We start from the raw sequence: 19416 nt of genomic DNA, 5'->3' as shown, positions 1-19416 counted from the left end.
GAGATATAAATCCATATTATCCTTCAACGTCCATTTTGAAGGATAATTGTGTGAAAGAAGTTTAACAACAACAATGAAGTATCCTTCATCTTTTTAAACTAAGGTTCCAAGATCTTCTGTTTGGTTACTTAATTTAAGGTTAGGAGAATATAAGAAGAGGATTATAGGGATCTCTTCTGGGTCCATGACTTAAGGACTGAACATATTTTTCTATCCATTTAAAAATACATTACTTTAATCACTGGCATAGTTACAAATTACAAACTTCCCTGTAATATAGCACTTGCACATGGCATCAGGTGTGAGTATATTGCAGTACAATTTGAATGGTCAACTATTTTCCTAGGGATTTCACCAACCCATTTTGGGACCTGCTCCCCAGCTAAGGACCCAACTATTCTTGGTCTGTGAAGTTGGTTTCTTTTTGCCTTTGGTTCAATGTCAGTAAGCAAGTTGTTTTATGCTTCTTGGTTATCTCTCCACTGTGTCAGGTATAGCACTACTCACAAAATGGGTACTTGTTGATAGTATACATTACTAGAAAAATGACTGACAGTATAAAAGAAAATTTAATTTGAAAAAGAAACAAAATAAGGCCAGACTATTAGAAGACAGGGATTCTAGTCTGGACTTTTCTGTCCACTAGCTGTGTGACTCTGGGGAAATCATAACTTCTTTTGGCCTAAGTTTTTTTCCTGTAATATGAGGGAATTAGATCAGTTTATGTCTAAGGTCTTTCCAAACTCTGACATTCCATGAGGAAGTCTCCAATCATGTGATCTGGAAAAAAAAGGTTTAGTCTTTAATTTTTCTTAACGTTGCTTTTGAAATACAACATTGTTTTAAAAACAAAAATGTACTCATTTTTTACTTCTTATCCTGTGGCTGGTATAGGGGAAAATATGAAATAAGGCTGAAGGTCACAAATTTTTACATACAAGTTCTTGTGTATGTGAAATAAACTGAAGGAAGGGAGAGAGAGAGACAGAGAGACAGAGAGAGACAGAGAGAGACAGAGAGAGAGAGGGAGAGGGAGAGGGAGAGTGAAAGGGAGAGGGAGAGGGACAGGGAGAGGGAGAGGGAGAGGGAGAGGGAGACAGAGAGAGAGAGGGAGAGAGAGAGAGAGAGAGAGAGCTATATATAATAATAGTCAGCTGTCACAAGTCCGTCTAAAAGTCCAAAGGGTATAAAGGAAACAAGTCTATGACACAGCCACCTGAACTGAGGCTCTCTCTTTAGCCTCTCTCAGCATACAATACTTACAGGTATGCAGTTACGCAGTGAATGATTAGTAAGACTGAAGACTATCTGGTAAACTCTCTACTTTTTGTGCTCAATTCAGAGAAAAATGCATGTGTGTATCTGTATGTATGTATATGTGTCTATGTGTATGTATATATGTGTGTAAGTATATGTATATGTGTATATACACATATACATATACCTACACAAACACATATAAATGTGTATTTTTTCTTCCTAAACAGGATCATGGCACATAAAGTGATTCAAGTGGCCCTGTGCACCACCCTGCTTGTAGGTAAGATCTGATTTCCCTCTTATTTACCAGGTATTTTAGCTATCTACCAACTTCCCTTTGTCTTTTTAAAGAAGTGATCATAGTCGAACCTTGCTTCTACATCTACTGCACAGGGAGACATTGGATTTAAAGGTGCAAAGAACCTCAGTCATTAACCTGTTCATTTATAAATGAGAAAACTGAGGCCTGGAAAAATGGGGTGACTTACTTAAAGTTTACATAGTAATTGATAAAACCAGGAATTGAACTTCTGACTCCAAATTTAGTTTACTTTTTTACTTCCTATAAAGCAATCCTTAAAACCTAGGAGTATTTCAGGTTCTGTAATTTTTGCTTTTGGGTAGAGGCAGTATAGTACAATGGTAAGGGTTATTGGCTCTGGAATCAGAAGATCTGGGTTCGAATATAATTCTGTGACTTAAAGAAAGTCACAATCTCCCTGGGCCTCAGTTTCTTCTTCTGTAGCATCAGTAGGTTGTATCAGATGAACCTCCGGCTCTAGATCTAGAATGGTTGCTCTTGGTTTTGGTCGTGGGTTTCCTGTTGTTATTTTTCAGTCGTTTTCAGGCACGCCTGATTGTTCTTGATCCTGTCTGGGGTTTTCTTGACAAAGATCCTGCAGTGGTTTCCCTTTTCCTTCTCCAGATCATTTTACAGATGGGAAACAGAGGCAAAGAAAGTTAAGCGACTTGCTCAGAGTTACATAGCTAGAGAATGTGGATTTCATGGTTGTTTGGTAATATCAAGTTGGTCTTTGATATCACTAACTCTGTGCCATAGCTTTCTCCCTATATCATTGTGAAGGGGGAAAAAGGGAGATTGGTCTCATTTCTAAGGAAGTGTCCTTCATCTCCGGATGCTAAAATACCTCTCGGAAACTGCCCTTAGCTGGTTTTTCAGTGTTATTATCTAGAGACCTCAGACTAGTTTAGGAGCATGAATTCATTAGCTTTCACCACACCTTGTGGTGCTCAGGACAGGTGTTTTACAGATGAACAAGGGAAATACAAAAAAAAAAAAGGCCCAGTCATTTGCTGCCAAAACCTAAAAAGAAGTCACTTGCTCAGCTAAGGACCAAATGAATGAATGTCTCTGGAACACATACTGTTGCCCTAATCCTTAAACTACAAGGTCATTTGCTTTCCTTTACAGCCAAATTTGAAAATATTTACAAAGGTGTTTGTTGTAGATTTGTACCAGAGTCAAATTTCCGCAATGCAGCTATGAATATTGCCAAGGAAGACACTTAATACATAGTAAATAACTACTGTAAGGTTAGCTCAGGATGCATTAAAGAAAAATATCTACTGCCTGTCGTCCGACTTGATGAAATAGCTTGCTTTAGCCCTGAGCAAGTGAATATTTATTTGTGTACAAAGAGTTTCCATCAGGTGTGAGAGAACATTTGATATTCTGAAATAAACTATCGAGAAAGTGTTGGCCAGTGCACAGGGGCACACATATACACATATACACACAGCACACATAATTTCTCTGCAGGGTTATCAGACACCACCTCCAGATGAAGAAAATGAGACTTATTCAGTGTAAGTGAGTTTCTAAGGACTGAAATCAAGGATTGCAAATCAAACTCCAGGACTGCATTGTAACTCGGAAAGGCCGCGTTTTGACTTGGTCAGTGAGCCATGCAGTTTGACTTTACTACTGGTGATAAAGAATGATTACATTGCTCTAACAGCATGTCTTGTCCACATTTACCCACGAGATCTGTGGAAACAAGTATCTCTGGGAAAAAGGAAAATGGCTGGTTAAATACTTCACCAGATTTTCTTAAAGATCTGGACTGAATGAACAGGGCTACCTAACCTTGATGTTTACTTACTCCAGCCTCAAGCCGGTTACAAGCTCAATCAGCTTCATTAAATTAATTAGACAACAATAACAAAGCAATCCCTGTACTTGAATTCAGTTAAAGAACAAGGAGGTAACCAAGGAATGGGGCACATTTACCCTTTTTTGCTAGTTCTTCCAAGTGTACTAAGCCTAAAGAACAGGAAAAAGATGTCTTGAAAGGTACTCAAGGCACATAAAGATTGCTACTTGCCTAAGGTCACACCTAAGTGTCAGAGGATGGATTTGAACTTGTCCTCTTGACACACTTTATGGAATTCTATCTACTGTGCCACTTTGCATTTACAAGCCAAAACAAAGATGCCTTTAAATTGCTGGTATATCTGTGAGATCATTTCAGGGATAGGAGAAAAGGATTTTCACCATGCCTCAGAACCAGATTTTTTTTTATAAATATTACATTCTAGAGGTACCATGTTGCAATGGAAGTTATTTGCTTTACAATCAAGTCTTGATTTCAAATTCCAGCTCTATCAATAACTCTCTGTATGATTTGAGTAAGTCACTTAACCTCTGTGGGTCTCGGTTTCCTCTTCTGGAAAATAAGGGGCATTGGATTAGTTGACTTTGAAGATTCCTCTTAACCTAATCCTTTGAATTGGTTTGATTGATATTTTAAAAGCATTGAATGTAAATGTAAATGTAAAATGTAAAAACATTTACAAAAACATTAAGAGAATAAGAGAAAATGAGTGGGAACAAGTATTTCTATTTTTGTAAGAATACTTTTGAACCTATTTATCCATTCTTTCTGGGTGTATTTCTGCTTACTGTAAGTAGACAAGGTAAAGATAAAAGTTTGGTAGCAGTTTCTATGAAAGAATAAAAATAGTTATGTCCCCCAGCATCACACAGTTGGTAAATGTCTGAGGCTGGATTTGAACTCCTGATGCCAGGGCCAGTGCTCTATCTGTGCAGCTGCCCCAACCTGTGTGATTTGAAGAAAATCACTTCTCTGAGACTCAGTTTCCTTGTCTATAAAATGAAGGATGTGGAGATAAAACTAAATGTTCCCTAAGTCTCCTTCCTAGGCTAAGATCCAATGAAATGAAGCTAAGGAGCTGGGAGATGAAACATGATAGGAGGGGCCTGAGCCAGGAAATCAGCAGGGTTGTCTAGACAAGTGCTTGTCAAACTCAAATAGATTTGAGTTTGACAGCTAATCCTTACACAAGAATCCCTACAGGCCACATATTTACTTAGGTTTAAAATGTAATGTTATCAATATTTTATTGTATTTTTACTTCATTAAATATTTCTCCATTATATTTTAATCTGGTTCTGGCTGTACTCGAGAGTGTGTGGGCCATGTGTTTTGACATCTCTGGTCTAGACCATGCAATAAAACAGCCTGTCTATGGCAGTGCTGCCTTTTAAGTATGACCTTGAATATAATACATTGCATCTTAATAGGATCCTTGCAAAATCAAACAAATCAATTTCATACTTTAAGGGAAATCTATAGTCCGAGATCCTAAGTCAACAAAACAGATTTGGTAAGTTGTGCCTACTTGAATAATTGCTCCTACATAAATCTACTCTAAAAATTTATTGGGATTTAAAATTTATTGAGAGGCAGCTGTGATATAATGGACCTAGGAATACTGGTTCCAAATCATGACTCTAGCGCATGCTAGCTCTGTCACTCTGGACAAGTCATTTAACCAACCTAAGTCATTGACAAGTTTCTATCTGTCTTGGGAGAAGAGGTTTCCACACTGAGAGTTCTCTGTTCTGTGGAAATTATGATCCTTCATGTATACACGTACAATTTATTAGGCAATGCGTAGGAGAGGATAACCCCTCCAATAAATCCCCAGTTCAATAGCCTATCTTGGCATGTAAGTGTTCCGTGTTCTCAAAGGCTATGCCAGGGATGTGCCAGCAATGGTTGGCGCCATCACAATGAGGCATTTAGTGATGATGGCCACCTTGGATTCTTGAAGGCCATTCCAACCCTGGTGGTCTCCTATACAGCTGGAAAGGCCGCAGTTACAGGCCCGGGAATGGACTGTATAACTGTCATCCAACAGGGATCAGTCTAGCAAAGTATAAAAAGGCTTATCCCTGGGTTGGAAAAGGAGTGACAAATGTTTCATTGTCTTTTAGAAACACAAAAACTGTCTGCTAGGGTAGAAAGGAATTGGGAGTTATGCCATTTAAAAGAAAGCCCCATCAAATGAAATGGTTTATATAAAGGTCTTTGCTAACCTTAAAATGCTACATAAATGTTACTTATAATTATCATTAAAGTCATGGATCCTTAAATTAATAAAGTCTATAGAAAAAAGAATTTTCTTCCTTCTCTCCTAACCTTTCCTTCCTTCCTTCCTTCCTTTCTTCCTTTCTTTCTCCTCCTCCTCCTCTTCTTCCTCCTCCTCCTTCTCCACCTCCTCTTCCTCCTTCTTCTTCTTCTACCTTCCCTCTCTCTGTCTGTACCTGTTTCTCTCTTTTCCCTCCTCCGCCAGCAATTTTGGGTGGAAAACTGCCCTCTACCAATGTAGAGTGGAAAATGCATAACAATTTATACTTTCTTAGAGAATTGCCTAGGACACTGAGATTTTAACTGCCTTATACAGGGTCACATAGTCAATATAGGTTGGGGGCAGCACTTGAACTCTGTTGTTCCTGACTCGGAGTCTGGTTCTACAGCCATTATCTCATACTACTTCTCCTCTCCTTTTTACATCTCTCCCATACTCCACGACTTTTCCATCTTCTGCTTCTTGCTATTTTCCTCAATCTCTTTTAAGTTTCTAGCTATGATTTATCCTAAACATTTTTTCAGGCTAAATACTTGTAACCTCACAAAAACTTTCAAAAAATATCAACCCTACCAACACCCATGAACTTCACCCTCCTTTGACTTCTCTGTAGTAAGAGAGTTTTCCCTTTACTATACAGGAATATTTATATAGGAATAGTGCTCGATCACTTTTTTCATTTTCTGATACATTATGAATTTATTTTATCATATTTTTCCCTTTCATTCTAATAGTTCACTTTAGTTTCTGGCTGATGCTCTCAAGAATTGCATACATATATGTACACATATGCATTCATGTATATATACACATACATACCCAATGAATTAAATTCCGTTACATACAGTTTGATTGTAAACAACATTTAAAAGCATGTGATTAATTAAGAACGAACCTTTTGGACTTTATAGAAAGACTTTATATTCCACTTGGCATTGTTAGTCATGACCCTGAAGGTTTTCCATCTAGATAGTGAACCCTTCTAGACCCATGATGAAAAATTCAATCCACCTCTTTCTTGGTTTTTGTGTGTATGTATTTTCTTTTATAACATGGCTGATATTGAAACATGTTTTATATGACTTCATATGTATAATCAATATGATATTGCTTGCCCTTTCATTGGGTGGAGGAGGGGTGGAAGTAAGGGAGAGAATTTGTAACTCAAAAATTTTTTGAATGTAAAAATAGAAAGAAAGAAAATATTCCCTTTCCTAATCATTATATTTTCTGTTACATTGAGGAACTGCAAAGAGTTCTGCCAGCTCTATGTACCTTGAAGTAATCCCAGGGAACAATGTAGATCTGTGTTGTGAGGGTGTGTGTGTGTGTGTGTGTGTGTGTGTGTGTATTGGATGGAAAAAGGAGGTAGTCAGAATTAAATAACCTCAGGTAATACTAACTTCTGTTTGCTTTTCAAAGAAACCAGTACGTTAGTACTCTTGTCAATAGAGCCAAAGTCCTAAAGTTAAAAGTTCATGTACAAACTAACAAACTATTTAGCATGAAAATATGTAGCCTGACCCTTACTCCAATGCCCTTCTCCTTTTCTATCCTGTTTTTTCTTCTCCTTTTGTCTCTTTTTCTTTCAAGAACCCTTTCCTTAGTGCATTTCATTTTTTCCTTTCTTTTTTTCTCTTTCCATTTCTCCCTCTCACTATTTCCCAGGTTTTCTGTCCTTCTCTTGTCTTCGTTTCACTTTGCTTCTCTTCTCTCCTATCTTCTTTTTTTCTCTTTCTTTCCCTTTTCTTTCCTTTCTCTCATCCACCCTAGGTTTCTCTCACTGTCTACATATACACAGCCACCCATTCTGCCATTTTGACTAAATTTATTGCTCTATTGGGTTAAATTACTTGCATGACTTCATTTTCATCTAAATCCAGTCAAAATGGCCAAAACAGTTGTGTTTTCAAACATTGGGCAAACTCAGCCCTTCCTTCCCTAATTTTTAAGGACAGAGACCAAGAGCTAACAGTGATAAGAAAAAATAGGCATTCTATTCTTCTGAAATTCTCAAAGAATACATATTCCTGTAACCCTTACTTCAGAGGCTCTCTTGAAATAAAAGGTCCACATGTTACAGGAATTTCTCTCTGTTCTGGTTCACCTATGATCAGTTCAGTGGAACAGTGGGCAGAACTCTGGGTTTCAAGTCAGGAAGACCCAAGTTTAAGTCTGGCCTTATTCACTTACTAGTTATATGACCATAGGCAAGTCTCTTAACGTCTGTCTTCCTCAGGTCCTTGACCAAAACATGGGAATAATAACAGCACTTATCTCTCAGGGTCATTGTAACAATCAAAGGAGATAAAGTACTTTGCCCAGTTCCTGCCACATGGTAGGTACTTAATAAATGCTTTTCCCTTTCCCTTCCCAAACATTGAGCTCAGCTAGATAAGCTCAGAACCTCATCAACACCACCTGTTACGAGCTTGCCTTAGAAATACATGGTTTACAAGATTCAGAGATTGAACGAATTTGTTTACATATCAAAGGAAAAAATGGAGCTCATTCAGAGTTCAAGAAAAATCGTGATATTTGCTTGTGGATGACCTTCCCTTGCATGGAAGGAAGGAAAGAAGGAAGGTAGGAAAGAAGGAAGGAAGGAAGGAAGGAAGGAAGGAAGGAAGGAAGGAAGGAAGGAAGGAAGGAAGGAAAGAAGAAAGGAAGGAAGGAAGCAAGGAAGGAAGGAAGGAAGGAGAATTTATTAGTCTACTATATGACAAGCACTTTGCAATTCTTATTTCATCTGATCCTCACAATAGCCCTGGGAGGTAGCTGTTATCTCCATTTTGCAGTTGAGGCACTTCAGGCAGACTTTAAAAGACTTAGTCAAAGACCACTCAGAGCTCTGAACAGCCTCAGTGACTCCTAGTCACATTCTTGAGTATTTTCCTCTACTTTTGACTCCTTAATACTTGGCTCTTCTTTGTCATTATTTAGCTCCAAGTCTCCTATGGCTCTCTGTAAAATGTAGCTCTCAGAAAATAAGATGGACATTGCTCCCTGTTACTTCTTCCCATGAAAATTCTTCAATTGTCCTGGGTAGTCACTCTGGCCACAGTTTTCAAGTAGATACCAATGTCCTCTTCTTTTGCTCTTTTGAAATAGTGTCCCCATTAGATTCCAGTCCATAGTTAATCAACTCAAGACTTACAGAGATAGGATTTGAATCCAGGTCTTCTGTCATCAGATCTAGGGTTCTTTCTACTGCACTCACTGGGTCTTCTGACTTGTACTATGACATTGCTCTTGGGAGTACACATGGCTTATGATATGAGTTTTATCTGCAGGATTTATCTTCTCATGACTCAGATACAGTTGATTATGTAGATTTTCAGGTGTCCCTTCCAGAGTGATCATGTTTCATGATTACATTAAATCTATCACTTAATCTGGGCAGCTAGGTGGCTCAGTGAATAGAGTGTGGGACCTGGAGTCAGGAAGACATGAGGTCAAATATGGCCTCAGACACCTACTAGCAGTGTAAATCCGGGTAAGAAACTTAACCCTGTTGTCCTCTATTAAGTGAGCTGGAGAAGGAAATGGCAAACCATTCTAGCATGTTTGCCAAGAAAATCCCAAATGGGGTCACAAAGAGTCTGACATGACTGAAATGACTGGACAAAACAAATCACATGAACTTCCCTCTAAATAATGGAAAGATAGAATAGGAACTGAAGCTGTGATCTTATTAATGCAGGGAGGTTCTCCCAGTGGGGGCCTTCCTCCACTGATTTGTTAGCATCTTTTCCGCAATTTATAGTCTAGACAGCTTCTAGAACACTGAAATATTACCTAACTTATCTAGATTCACACAGAGGTGAAGCTTGAACCCATGTCATCCTATTCAGGGACCTTCTTTCTATCTACCACACCGTACTTCCTCTTTTTTGTTGTCTTTTTTGGCAGGGCAATTGGGGTTAAGTGACTTGCCCAAGGTCACACAGCTAGTACACGTGTCAAGTGTCTGAGGCCAGATTTAAACTCAGGTCCTCCTGACTCCACCTACCTGCCCCAATACCTCCTCTTTTTAAAGGAAGATAGGAAGTGAATTTCCTTCCATATCCAAAAATATACCTTCTATGACTCTTCTACAAGACTGGGGTGGGGAACCAGCAGCCTTGAGGCTGTAGGTTCCCCATTCTTGTACTAGAGCAATATGTACTTAAACCTTGGTATGTACACAATATCCTCATGCATTTTATTTATATATTTGTTCAACGCATGCATTTCCCTCTCTCACATATCTCTATTAATAATACTATTTGTAACAGATTGTAAGTTCTTGGAGTGTAGGAATTATATCTGTTTAGCCATACAGCTGTATAGTGTTGTGTAGTTCTGTATAGCGCTACATAGCGCTTAGCATAGCACTATGCAGAAGAATCAGTTTTTTGATCAATAGATGGGTAACATAGATACGTAGGTTTTTCGAATCTTAGAGCTAGAGGGGTCCTTAGAGACAATCTAATCTAGTTCTCTCATTTTATAGAAGAAAAATGAAGTCCAGAGAATTTAAAAGATTCGGGTTCATATAATTAGTAGCATAGTTGACCTAGGACATAGGTCTTCTTGTTCCCAATCATTACTCTTTTCACTGCATTGTGACTTTTATGTGAAGATCTGTGATTAGTGAATTTGCCTTCCCTGTTCCTATGGCAAAGGGTGTGGCATGTCTCTGGCGGGCAGTGTTTGCCACAGAGGACATTCAGTGGAATGATCAGAAATGGGCTGCTGCTTGATGCCTTTCTGTTAAAAATCTTCCATGATGTGAATGCGCATGCTCATGATGGGCTATTTTACAGAAGGTCAATTATCAGGTGTGTGTGTCTGAGACTATCTTCAGATGAAAACACTTAATTAAAAAAAGATATATAAGAAAGCAAAGAAAAGATGGACAGCTTACAATACAACATGTAGTATTTATCATACAGACTTTCTTGAAATGAAAGTTTATTGTTACATATTTTGAATCCTCTCATGTTCTGCTATGCACATGGCATGCTTTTTTTTTCTTTTCTTACTTTGCATTTAAGTTCCAATATTTAAATGTATAGTGTGTGTGTTTTTTTTTTCTTTTCTCTATTCTGTATTTGTGTTCTGGTGTTTGAGTCTAAAAGAAAAAAAGAGGGAAAACCAAGGACTCAGGGTTCAACCTATAGCCACATAATTTGTGCTCTGAAACTCAAAGTCCTGATGTCTTCCCTACCAACTTTCAAGGTTGACTAGGCAGAAACAAAAGAGAGGAGAAATTTCTCAAGCAGAGAGAATAACAGTATTATTTGAGTTTAATTCCCCATACTGCCACTGACTTACTTACACTGACCTTGGCTAAGTCATTTCATATGTGTGTTAATTTTATCATTTGTAAAGTGAGATATAAATACTACTTTCTGCCTATCTCGTGGGGGATATTTTCCTCATTCTCAATTAATATTTATTGAAAATCCATTATGGGGTACAGAATACTGAGGTGAGTGCTTCATTCTGAGAATTATACAGATCATCTACTAAAAAGACTTTTATGAAAAGGTAGAATTATGAGACTCTAAAATAGAAATACTATGTATTTTAGAGTGTAATTTTGAGTCAGGCTTTATATAATAGCACTGGTTTTTGGTGGTGGGCGGGGGCAAATATATCACACAAAGAGAAAAAACAGCAGCATCTAGTTTGTTTTGACTTCTTTCAGTTTCTGAGGGAAGAGACTATTAGCAATTATTGTGTTTTCTTAGGTTAGAACCTGAACAAAATCCATTTAAGAAATGTACATTAGATCACAAATACAGATGATATATGTGCTTGGCTGAATTCACACATTTTTGGAAAAAGTACACCAATATTGAAGAAGAATGTATGTACACGCATACCACTTTTCTAATTATTTGTATAAATACAATATTATTGCATATATACTATTATTTATATATGTATATACAGACATATATGTGTATAGATATAAATATGTACATACATGTATACATACAAGGACCAACATACAGTACACATGTTGGTCCTTGAAAGCCCAGGACTTAATCACAGAAAAAGGACCAATAATAAGGTGTTAGACTAACTATAAATATTTAGCCAGGCTAAGTAATCTTTTTATGAAGTGCATATAAGTCCCTTGAGTGAGGGAAATGGAAACAACATCATTGGAAAAAGAATGATTGGGCACTCCCTTAAGTGGTGCTTAAAAGACATTAATAGAAATGCTAGCCATTATTATTATTTGGACCCCACAAGAAGCCTGGGAGGAAAGTACTCTTATTATCCCCATTTTACAGCTGAGGAAACTGAGGCAGATATTGAGTGACTTGCCCAGGGTCATATAGCTACTAAGCATCTGACATGCACATTCGACTGTGCACCGCAATACTACCATTTTGCTTTGTGAGTGAGGAGTGGGGAGGGAGGAAAAAGTCAAGCCTTCGGGTTTCCGCCTTTAGGAACCTTCCTCTCCGCTTCCTTCCTATTTGAGACTCACTGTTTATTCCCATAACCTGGGTGGTTTCTTCCTGTTTTCCTTTCTCCTGCAGTCACATCCAATAATTCTCTTTGATAAGAATGTCATAGGCAATCTTTTATGGCTTCTGGTGATTCCAACATATCGAAAGTAAGAGAAACAGGCAGGAAAAGCTGGGCACGAAGCATAGTACTCTCCTGTTTCCATTCCTATAGAATGTTTCCATTCTACAATTCTACAACATATTAGCACTATTAATTTCTATACCTAACATTATTTTCACATGCATAAGTATAAAGGAGACCTCTGAAAATGAAATAAAGTAACTAATTTTTGAAAAGTTCATATTAAACAAATCTTCATCATCATAATATCATATGCTTTAGAAATGAAAAGGACCTTAGGTAATATTTAGACCAAGTTCTTCATTGGCTAAATGAGGAAATAGACCCAAAGAGAGGAAATGACTTTTCTAAGATCACATAGGAAACCTGTTAATAGGTAATTAACACAGCTGCAATTTAAACCCAGTTTCTCTGACTCCATATCCTATGTATCCCACCACAGGATAATAGTATTACAAATATGGTACCCACTCTAGAAACATATGGTCCAATCTAGCAGATTCAGGTTAACTCACATACTCTTGGGACACTGAGAAATTCTATAAACCAGTGGTTTTCCATGTGTCATTTGGGGACCCTAAGGGTTCTCTGAGACCCATTCAGGGTGTCCCTGAGGTCAAAACTATTTTCATAACACTGAATTTAATTTCTAATACCGTAAGTATCAGTAGATATAATGTATGTAAACAAAAACTCTTTGGAGGGTCCTCAGTAATTTTTAAAAGTGTGAAAGGATTCTGAAACCAAGAAGTTTAAGGACCGCTGCTATAAACTACAGAGTGGAAAATACAGCAAACCAAAACAAAAGAATGAAAAAAGTAATGCCTTTCCCCCTCAAAGCACCTACAACCACTTAGGACACAGCGAAGCTGGTGCCACACTTGCATTGGCACTAGCACATCTATTATAGATGGATTGTAATACATAAAGAGATGTTAGAACCTCAAAGAATCTTTTAATATTAGATATATACTTGTATTGTTTCAATTGCAGGTGCTATGGGAGCTCCATTTTTGTCAGACGATTCAGCAAATCAATTCCTACGACTAAAAAGACAAATATTTTCACAGGATTACTGGGACCTAAATGACAGTCAGAATGCATGGGGATATACTCTGGCTGAACAGGTAATTTGCTTTTGGCTCACAGTAAAGGGGAATGCTAATAAATGTTTAATAACTGGGCTCTCTGGGGGAAAAGTGCATGCATTTTTAGGTTTAATCTGCAATATTTACAATTTCTCAAGTCTAGACAATTAATTAAATAATAAATCAAGCCCTGATTTTTTTTATAGCAACTTTTGATTTCTGAAGAGTATTTGCACACCTTGAAAATTTAACAACCTAAATGGGTTGAGGCTGTCTCCAGTGTACCCTTGCTTCTGACATTTACTCTTCACGTGATCATAGCCAAGTCAGTTAAGTTCTCTGAATCTCAGACAACTCTCTAGGACTTGTGTACCAAATTATAAACACTTTGTAATCTGTGTTGATGGAAAGAATTCCCACACCCACACATGATGCTTGATGTATATACACATGGCTCCCCCAAATATAATAACAGTACTTGGTAGCATAGTTGTAGAAGGAGTTTGAAGCATGAAGGACAAGCACAGCATGGCAAATGAGAAGAGCAAAGATGATTTTAGGAGGCAGCATGATACAGTGGAAAGAATACTAAGTTTGCAGTCTGAGGACCTGAGTTCAAATTCCAAGTCTGTCAGTTAACAATAATTGCTAGAAGTTGTATGGCTCTTTAAGGTTTGCAAAACACTTAATAATGGTAACTCACATAACCATGTGAGGTAAGCACTAATGTTGTTGACATTTCTGTAGATGGGAAAACTAAGCCCCAGAAAGGTTGATTCTTAGAACTTAATACTTATTCAACCTTGTGCAAGCCTCAATTTCCCCTTCTGTGAAATGAAAAGTGTTGGACCACATGACTTCTAAATGCTTTTCCACACCTAAATTTATACTCTTGTGACCCTAATGATGCCACAATGGCTTAGGGTTTTTCCTGAGATGAATCACTGGTTTAATCTCATATGGAAAACGGGGATGATTGCTTTTGTTTTTCTCTGTCATAGGCTAGTGAATCATGGACAGCTTTGAAAACAACAGCCCAGTATTACATGGACCTAGGGTCTTCCATCTTCGATCCATCAACTGCCCGGTAAGATTGCTTTGTCTTGCTATGCTAAGAAAATGAAAGTGATGGGAATTAAATGAAATGCTGGAAAATATTTATCAATAAGGAAATGGACTTTTTAATGGAGAAATGTGAATGCAACATTTCCAGGACATGAAAATGTTGTCTATGTTCCTTAGTATTTTTTATTTGTTTGTTTTGTCTTGTTTTTGAAAGGAGAGAATGCCTTCATTTTAACTGGGAGGGAACATTTCAAATTTAATGAGCGTTTAAGCACTTTGTACTAGGAGCTAGGGATACAGACAAAACAAATACAGACAAAATGCAGACAAAATACCAACAAAAATACAGACAAAATACAGACAAATTCAAAAGTCTCTCTGCCCTCAAGTTCCTTATATTCTGGAGGGGCTGATTTGGGGAGTACAGCACAGGCATTTCTGGAAATGTAAATTATACATTTAACTCACCCTGGTCAAGCCCAGGGCTCTTCAGAATTCCCTAAGGGAATACTGGGGAAAATAACTGTCCTACGACAGACTAGCACCAGTCTCCCTTGCTCTGTGGCCAAGCCTTTGGAGTGGGAGTTCAAAGGTATATTACACACAAAAAATAGAAAGTAAATTGTGGGAGGGGGAAGACCAATAACTGGGAAAATCAAAAAAGGCTGTCTGTAGAAGGTAGCATCTGAACTGAGTTTGTCCCTTGCATATTATCTCTTTAATACTTTTTTCTTTAACACCTTTAATATCTTTTCTAAATATTTTTCTAAATCAGTCATCGAGCTTCAAAAATCTTTGAGGTCCTCATCCTCTCTTCACAAAGGATTGTTCATAGATCCTAGGATCATAGCTGGAAGAGACCTCATGACTACTCTTACTTAACCCTCTCATTTTATAGATGCCCAGAGAGAGATACACAGATACTAAGTATGGGGATTTGTGGATTTTCAAAAGGCCTCTAAAAAAAGATTCCATGATCTCCTTCCATTGCTTTATTCTTCTGTTTCTTAGTCAGATTTTCCCTGGCCTTGCTGAGTTTTATAACATCATCTTCTTCTCCTTTCCTAGGGACCACATTAAGTCTTACACCGATATGTTGCAACAGTCTGGAGCTCATCTTCAGTGGGAGCTGAATGAACACAACTAAAGACCTAGAAGAAGTGCCCACCATGAAGTCCACAAGACCTACTACTTTTCAGATATTGCACTGTCAGCTACTTACCATCTCTACATTTCATATTCCATCCTTAGATGATTTTTAAATGCTGAATTTTTGATGAAGTATATAAGTATCATGATGTCTATTATTAGTCATCTATGGCTATAAACCATATGAAGAAGAGATCATAGGATCATAGATTTGAGCTGGAATGGACCTTGGGAGCCATCAAGTCCAACCTGCCTCATTTAAACCAAGGTACAGAGAAGCTAAATGACTTGCCCAGAGTCACACAATTAGTAAGGGGATGAGACAAAATTTTAATCCAGGTCTTCCTGACTGCAGACCCACCACTTTATTCACTATGCCACTTAATTTTCATGAGGGCTATGGGGAAGAGGGGTAGAAGAATCAGAGAAGGTTTCATCCAAGCAATGGCATCCAAGTTGGCCCTTGGAAGAATTCCAATAGGTGGACATAAGGGAGGGAGGGAAGTCCATTCTAGACATGGGGAATAGGAGAATTAAAATTGACGTTAATACTGTAAAGTTCTTTTTCTTCCAAGTCTGATAGAAACTTGAAAGAGATCAAATTTTAGAGTTGTGTAGGTATAGAATTGTGCTCTAGTAGGATATTCCTTTGTTCTATTCTGTGTAGCAAAGGAAGAGCAGACAGTTTTGTTAAAAGACACACTATGAAACTGCAAGGCTGATTTTTGCTTGGTTTTACTCAAGCATCTTAGTAATCACACTGTGATTCAATAAATAATAAATTTCATCCCAATTGAAGAAATGTTTATTATTCCCTGAAACATATTTTCATGAGGAAATATTTCAGAACCTAAAACAGCAAAAGTCATTAGGCTTATGTGAGAAAATCTGTGCCCAAACCAAAGGCTACCATCTAGGTGATTAAGCAAGACATATCATAGGTGATCAATAAGCAAACCCCAGCAACACCTACGTTGTTCATTCATTTAGTCGCGTCCGACTCTCTGTAATACCATGGATCAGTAGCATGCCGGGCTCTTCTATCCTCCACTTTCTCCTGAAGTCTATCCAAGCTTGTGTTTGTTGTTCCCATGACACTACTTCTCAATCTCATTTTCTACTGTGCCTTTTTTCTTTTTGCCTTTAATCTTTCCCGACATACATACCTAGTATGGAAAAAAAAAATCAAGTGGTGAATTAAATGGTGCCAACAGCTAGCTATACTGAAAATTTCCCTTCCTGGCTGTGCTTCTGACCCTACTTTTGACTTGCTGCTATGACTCGACTGCCTTCTCATCCTAGGATTTCCCTCAACACCTAGGGGCTTCTCACCCTGAAATATTTCTCCAAACCTACTGGTCTACATCTTCTATTAGAGAGTTCCTTCTAGGGGCCTCCATTTTTTGGACCAGCCCAGACTGGCCATGTTTTATTCCCTTCTTAATCCCCAGATGTTGCCACTATGCCGCCGTTTCCCTTATGAGCTCCTTTTCTATGTGTTGTCCTCTTTTTATTAGAATACAAGCTCCTCGAAGACATGGACTTTCTTTCTTTTTGCTTGTAGTTGTATCTACAGTGCCTGGAACATGGTGAGCACTTAATACATGTCCTTTGCCTACCTTATCTGGCTTCCTGAAAACAACTATTATTAATCTGTTATTTAATTAAATGTCACTGTCTTAAAAATAATTTACAAGTTAAATTCAAACATCTTTCTCCAGTACTAGCTTGTGCGTTTGTGTTACCAATACTGTGTGAAAGTCTGTCTATCTGCAGCTAGACTTGATAGCTCTGGAATCATCCTGAAAGAAACAATGGATATTGAGGCAAAAAGAAAGGATCAGAAATCACCATCTTCTTATATTATTGTCGTTCGGTCATTTTCAGTTGTGTCCAACTCTTCATGAGCCCATTGGGGTCTTTCTTGGCAAAGATACTGGAGCGGTTTACTCTTTCCTTCTCCAGCTCTTTTTACAGATGAGGAAGCGGGATAAACAAGATTAAGTGACTTGCCCAGGGTCACACACAGCTAGTGTCTGAGGCCAGATTTGAACTCATGAAGATGAGTCTTCCTGACTCTAAGCCCAGTGCTCTATCCACTGTGCCACCTAGCTAAACCAAGTGTGAAGAAGTCCTGTAACTGCAGTATGCAAGATGCTTCTGTTTGATGTAGAAGGTTCTGTATTCTATTAAAACATCAAGAAATAAAAGTGCCATGCTCTAAAGAGCACTGGATTTGGAATCAGAGAAACTGGCTTCAAATACCTGCTCATCGATAAAATGAAGGGATTAGATTAGAAGGCTTTTAAGTTCTGGATCTATGATTGTGGTTTACCTTAAAGCAAAAGAATGCTAAATACCTTGAGATGAATATGCGCCTCTCAGTTCTCCTCTTCTTCTTTTCTTAGTTGAACTGATCCATTACTTAAATGAAAGTGACAAGGAATGACTTTTCATCTAAAATCAGACCCTCTGTGGACTATGTTCCTCTCCTCCTCCCTCTCACCTCACCAAATTCTTCAATTAAATATTGGTGACCTCCCATCATCCCCTGAAAGTATCGTGCATGGGAGTAAATAATTCCACATTAGCACTAAGAACAACACCAGTAACAAGGAGAAACAGTATAGTTCCTCATACTTATTTAGTTTTTTAGAAAGCATTTTCTAGGAAACGGTTATGTGAGGAGGGTTTATTATGTCCATTTTGTGGATGAGAAAACTGAGCTTTAGAGAGGCTAAACAACAGGCACAAAGTCGCAGCTGATATCTGGATGATCCAGCCCTCGATTCAGCTCTTCTTACCCAAGGTCCTTCTGTTATACTACATTACTTTTCTAGAGCTGGTATCTATTTACAATATCTAAACATTTATTAAAACCCTACTGTATGCCAGTCACTGCCCTTGACTTTAGACGTTAGAAATCATCTCTTCCAACCTCCTCATTTTCCAGAACAGGGAATGGAGGCTGAGAGAAGTAAAAAGACATGGCCAACCGAGGTCACAGCTACCAGGGGCCATATTGGAGTGAGCTATGGCACCTGCCTGGCAAATGCCACTACCAAGCATTCTTAATCTAACTTAAGGTGCTATCTCGTCCAGAGAACGCTTCAGAGAATTGGAACTGAATTCTTTGTCCATATTCAGGTCCCTCCCCATGAAGTTATTCTGGGTACTAAACTTCACAAAAGGAAATGATTACAGAGCTTCCCTTGCCAACTATACAGATGAAATGGCTGATAGTCAGTAAAGGAGGTAATGTTCAGATAATCTTATTTGTTATCTTTCCTGTGTGACTATAGGAACCAAAGAGATTAAAAGAGGATACAACTGGCCTAATGGCTCTTATACATTTTACCCCATTCGCAGAGTCAGCATTAGAACTTAAAATAAAACTCAGAATATTCAGATTCCTAGCCTTCGACTTCTCTTTTAAGGCCATATTCCCAAAGACACCCTTCAGAGCCAACTCATTATAATTTAAATTGAAGTAACTACATGGATGGAAGCTACTGTACATATAGAATAAATTAAAAAGCAAGGTGTTTATTTTCAAGTGTTTATTTTACTTATTCCATTTATTTTTCTTGGATTGATCTAACGTATCTGGCAATTGAGGCAGGCAGAGGATGTATATCTCAAACTATTATCTTCAACAACAATGACAGGCTGAATGAATTTTACTCAAAGCAATTTAGCATTGACTAGTTAAATATACAAACCACCCATCTGAATAGGAGATATTGCCAGAATCACTCAAATTAGGGACAAAAAATAAATGTTTGGAGATTCCATCACAAATTGGAACTGTCTTAGAAGGCAGTTCAAATGTAAAAATGTAATA

General features: G+C 37.9%; 1 protein-coding gene across 1 annotated transcript; it reads left to right on the top strand.

Annotated features, from left to right (window-relative positions):
• The first annotated feature begins 1329 nt into the window (after positions 1 to 1329).
• Positions 1330 to 16374, top strand: C2H3orf85 (chromosome 2 C3orf85 homolog). The gene is made up of 5 exons (XM_036744565.1): positions 1330 to 1354; positions 1488 to 1540; positions 13264 to 13397; positions 14360 to 14445; positions 15492 to 16374. Coding segments are annotated over exons 1-5 (354 nt in total). The 5' UTR covers positions 1330 to 1352; the 3' UTR covers positions 15571 to 16374.
• Positions 16375 to 19416: the final 3042 nt, after the last annotated feature.

The sequence above is a fragment of the Trichosurus vulpecula genome, chromosome 2 (assembly GCF_011100635.1).
Source record: "Trichosurus vulpecula isolate mTriVul1 chromosome 2, mTriVul1.pri, whole genome shotgun sequence".
Lineage (NCBI taxonomy): Eukaryota > Metazoa > Chordata > Mammalia > Diprotodontia > Phalangeridae > Trichosurus > Trichosurus vulpecula.
The sequence above is the reverse complement of the archived record's forward strand: the minus strand, read 5'-3'. Positions and strand labels throughout refer to the sequence as shown.